This window comes from Coenobita brevimanus, chromosome 57 (genome assembly GCF_032717465.1).
Source record: "Coenobita brevimanus isolate Jiangsu-jjx chromosome 57, ASM3271746v2, whole genome shotgun sequence".
NCBI classification, from domain to species: domain Eukaryota; kingdom Metazoa; phylum Arthropoda; class Malacostraca; order Decapoda; family Coenobitidae; genus Coenobita; species Coenobita brevimanus.
In genome coordinates, this window is record NC_137010.1 from 2,136,101 (window position 1) to 2,141,100 (window position 5,000).

General features: G+C 50.3%; 1 protein-coding gene across 1 annotated transcript in view; it reads right to left on the minus strand.

The window, feature by feature from the left end:
• Nucleotides 1-1,377: 1,377 nt before the first annotated feature.
• Nucleotides 1,378-5,000, minus strand: part of LOC145402183 (uncharacterized) — a 5,067-nt gene continuing 1,444 nt past the window's right edge. The window contains exons 2-3 of the mRNA XM_080274300.1: nt 2,664-4,421; nt 1,378-1,629 (exon numbers count right to left, since the gene is read on the minus strand). Of these exons, the coding sequence (XP_080130426.1) occupies nt 1,378-1,629; nt 2,664-4,421 (2,010 nt within the window). The remainder of the gene's footprint in view (nt 1,630-2,663; nt 4,422-5,000) is intronic.

Below are 5,000 nucleotides of genomic sequence, written 5' to 3' on the forward strand. Positions count from 1 at the left end.
TCAACCCATGGACGCCTCATTTTATTTATTTATATATTTATTTACCGTCGGGCGATTTTATTGGGAAGGACGTTTCGAATCAAAGTGAAGCATTTAACAGATACAGCTTCTATCGCCTTCATTACGATAAACGTTTCCTAAACAGAATTAAATTTTTTTATATGTAGCAAGAATTTTATAGGAAAAGATGGTGGTGATACTGAAATGGTAAATCAGGAAGTCTCAGTTTTGTATTCCTTGCATCAGTAGTTTCACACGATGCTTCGAAACTGATCTCGTGAACCAGTATCAAGAGTATCACACAGGAGCAAACCCAAATAACGACATTTTCAGATAAAGCGAAGTAAGTTTCATCTAAACCATTCCTTTAATAAAAAAATATAAAGTGTATATGTGGTGTTTGTGATTCAGGTCAAGAGATGTTGGTACTGAAGCCTGTGTCTCTTGCAAGCAGTGTAGGTGTAGAATGTTTGTTTTTGTACCACAGCTGCTACAAATGTGATACAAAAGGCTTAGATGTTCAGGGTGTGTGTGTGTGTGTGTGTGTGTGTGTGTGTGTGTGTGTGTGTGTGTGTGTGTGTGTGTGAGGGTATTGCTTTTTGAGAAGAGTTTGGTCAGTAAGGTGCCCGATAGTTTACTTACATAATAAATACTGTTTGAACTAGTGTATAAGCTCGCAAGCCCCTTAGAAGCTCAGTCCGGTAAAAGAAATCTCTACTATAAATACTGCAGCACTAACTATGGACAGCACAAAAGGGGAGACAAGCATAACAGCACCACAGTCAAGAAAAAAGCGTAGGGAGGAAGGGCTTTTGATATAGCATCCTTTCTTCCCGACTCGAGAGAACGACAGGAATAACATTGGTCTTTGGTTAAGGAGACTTCAAACACCATGTCAAAATCAGCTGGCCTAGACTAGTAAATTCGGATTCTGGAACACTTGAAGAATCGAAATGTAAATCCTTAGTTTCAAAGTCGCTTGTCCATTGGCCGCCACACATGGGATGCAAACAGCCAATATTCGTCTCACCGGCTAATTCTGATTATTTGCCAGTGTCGTACGGGGAAGTGGAATTTTAGGAGTTTGTATGCATGTTTACTGGTGTGTGTGTGTGTGTGTGTGTGTGTGTGTGTGTGTGTGTGTGTGTGTGTGTGTGTGTGTGCGTGCGTTTGTGTGTGTGTGTGTGTGTGTGTGTGTGTGTGTGTGTGTGTGTGTGTGTGTGTTGGTTACAGTTTGTTTGGTGAGCGTCGTCCTCATGTGTGTCAGAAGTGTAGTATGTTTATTATGCCTTAGAGGAAAGAATAAAACCAGACAGAGGGAGGAGAAAAACATGATGCAGTGACAGCTCAAGCCTAGGTAAAAGACCGTCCCTTCCTTTAGTTATACCCGCCAGAGGAACCTTTCCCCGGGGCCCCTGCTGGGTACTGAGCCTCCCCTTCGTAGGACACGTGGGCCTGGTAACCCGAATACCCGTCCACTTGGAAGCTCACGTGCTGGATTCGACCGTCAGGCAGGACAACAGAGTACTCCCCTTTCGTGGTCTTGCCGTCGGAGTTTTCGTTGTGGCTGTGGATGTTCCCGTTGTACTCGTCCTTGACCGCGTAGGCGAATTCGAAGGGCATACCCCCCTGTAGAGGGAAAGAGAGGACTTCATTAGTTCAAGAGAGGTAGGGAGTGGTTTTTAGATATTATGCCTTATCTGTCAGCAGTTATTCTCGTTGTTCACCACGTAGGCCAATTTGAAGGGCATCGGAGAAAATGAGATGTGGGTTGTTAGCTACGGAGAGACTCTTAATTCGAATTAAAAAAAAATATATCCAAGAACTGCATTTCCACTCCACTGAGAAATTGATACATATGACACCATTTTTCTGCCCATGGTGGATGTATAAATCTGCTTTACATGCCAGACGCTGTGACCCAGAAATAGTGTTGTTCTTTTTTGTGTGTGTAAGGTTAAATTACGAGGATTCTATTAACAGAACTGTTTACACTCAGACTGCGCGTGTGGGGCTACATTATTTACATCTGAACAGTTGACTGAACAGAGAAAAGCGTGGTTAACATTCACAGATGAGGTAAGCACTTTTTTGTGTATGTTTTAAGTAGTCAGATTTATCCATTCATTGAGATTTACCATTACCCATTACTTGTGAACATAAAATTCTTAGAATGAATGACAGGAATAAAACTGTCTTCCGTCACTGATTTCTACAAATAGAAAGTGCAACTCTCAGCACCATCATGTGAGTCAATACTTCCATTTATATGATTCTGGTCTTGTGAATGTTCAGTAATGGTAGTTTACCATGGTAATTACAGCTGCATCAGGCAAATACATAAAAGAAGTGATTTTTGTAGAACGATATGTCAGAGTGTAGATTGTGAAGTATCTGTAACACTCTTGAGTTACTGGTTCAGTGAAAGACACACCTAGGTTCATGATGTGCAGGGAGCTGACTCCATTTTCTGCAATTTAGGGGGCTGCTCTGTTCCTACTCTCCACACCCTCGCGTATGTTGGCGGCTTAGGTACAGTCCAGTGACAGGGCTTTCTGATCGATGCCTGGCGCATTTCTCTACTGAGTGGGTATGGATTTAGACACTACATAACAGCAAAGAAATTCCTCCCCAAACACTGCCCTGCTAGTCTGTGCACCCACCTGTTGACCGTAGACATCACCACCTCCGTAGCCTCCTGCCCCGCCGGATCCCAGCTGGATGTCCTGCAGTCCGCCCTCCTTGCCAAAGCCTCCAGACCCGCCGATACCTCCAAAGCCTCCTGAAGCACCAGCGCCTCCAAACCCGCCAGGCCCTTCGTACCCTCCTGCCCCACCAGACCCGCCGATACCTCCAAAGCCTCCAGACCCGCCAGCCCCTCCGTATCCCCCTGCCCCTCCAGACCCGCCGATACCTCCAAAGCCTCCAGACCCGCCAGCCCCTCCGTATCCCCCTGCCCCTCCAGACCCGCCGATACCTCCAAAGCCTCCAGACCCGCCAGCCCCTCCGTATCCTCCAGACCCACCGACCCCTCCAAAGCCTCCAGACCCGCCAACACCTCCAAAGCCTCCAGACCCACCGTACCCGCCTGCCCCACCAGACCCACCGATACCTCCAATCCCTCCAAATCCGCCAGACCCGCCTCCCCCTCCGGACCCGCCATACGAGCCCGAGGAACCTCCAAGACCAGACAGGGATGAGCCGCCTCCAGATGGACCACCGTAGCTAGGGCTGGGAGAGGGTGGGCCATAGGTTGGCTTGGGAGGGCCGTAGGTGGGCTTGGGTGGGCCATAGGTGGGCTTGGGTGGGCCATAGGTGGGCTTGGGTGGGCCATAGGTGGGCTTGGGAGGGCCATATGTGGGCTTTGGAGGGCCATATGTGGGTTTGGGTGGGGGAGGGCCATAAGTGGGCTTGGGTGTGCCATAGGTGGGCTTGGGTGGGGGAGGGCCATAAGTGGGCTTGGGAGGGCCATAGGTGGGCTTGGGTGGGGGAGGGCCATAGGTGGGCTTGGGTGGGGGAGGGCCATAGGTGGGCTTGGGAGTGCCATAGGTGGGTTTGGGTGGGGGTGGGCCATAGGTGGGCTTGGGAGTGCCATAGGTGGGCTTGGGAGGGCCATAGGTGGGCTTGGGAGAGGGTGGGCCATAGGTGGGTTTGGGTGGGGGTGGGCCATAGGTGGGCTTGGGAGTGCCATAGGTGGGCTTGGGAGTGCCATAGGTGGGTTTGGGAGTGCCATAGGTGGGTGGGGGTGGGCCATAGGTGGGCTTGGGAGTGCCATAGGTGGGCTTGGGAGTGCCATAGGTGGGTTTGGGAGTGCCATAGGTGGGTGGGGGTGGGCCATAGGTGGGCTTGGGAGTGCCATAGGTGGGTTTGGGTGGGGGAGGGCCATAGGTGGGCTTGGGAGTGCCATAGGTGGGCTTGGGAGAGGGTGGGCCATAGGTGGGTTTGGGAGTGGGTGTACCATAGGTGGGCTTGGGAGTGGGTGTACCATAGGTGGGCTTGGGAGAGGGTGGACCGTAGCTGGGGGAGGGGGAAGGTGGACCATAGCTGGGACTAGGCGTGGAGGAGGGCAGGCCGTAAGCGCTGTCGGAAAGGCCTATGGAGGGAATCTTAGACCCGAACGAGAGAGACAGCGGACCGAAAGCCTCTGTCACAGCAGGCACTCCGTCCACTGGTCCACCGTAGTCTGCAGAAGGGAGCCCCAAGTCTATGCTGCCTCCTCCGCCCCCACCTATACCGGGGCCACCTGGGGGAGGGAGGTAGCCACTTAGGGCGTCCTCGTAACCCTGGGGACCATCGCCTGCGCCGTCGCCGGGAAAGTTGAAGGGAGTGGCAGGAGGGTCGTAGTTGTAGGCCACGGTGGGGTCAGGGGAGGCGCCGGCCATGGCCAACCCCACCCACACGGCACCCATCACCACCACCACCTGTAGGCAGAGTAAGCATTCATCAGCATCATCAGCATCACCCTTTTCCCTACCTAAAGATGGGGTTGGATCCAGCTACAAGGAAAGGGAAGCAACAAAGTATAGAGAAGTGATGTGTAGTATGCAGAATCTACCATCAAGGCGTTCGATTTAAGCAGTCGGCTGTGATAATAAGTAAACGATGTGAGTGACAAGGAAAACACCGAAACACGAGTGCTATACTGGCCTTCCTACCTAGTCAGAATCACGAACAGAGGGAGGACCAGAATGTGGGGAAATTAGTGAAAAAAACAAAACAAATGCACAGGTTTAATATGACGTGAACGGGTATTTTTTTTGGGTGACAGAAAAGCACTCAAACGTAACACATCTCGCAGTCGTTGATTTTACATTCAGATTCCCATTTTTACTTCTTGGTACGGCGGAACTTAATTAAAGAGTATTGAAGGATGGTCTTCTTCTTCCTTGGGTTCAGAAAATGAGTAGAAACCAGACTTATTATGTTTTCAGAAAAGTACATACTGGGTGGAACCAAGGCCATTTAAGTGTAATCACTTTCCAAGACAGCGAGAGATCTTT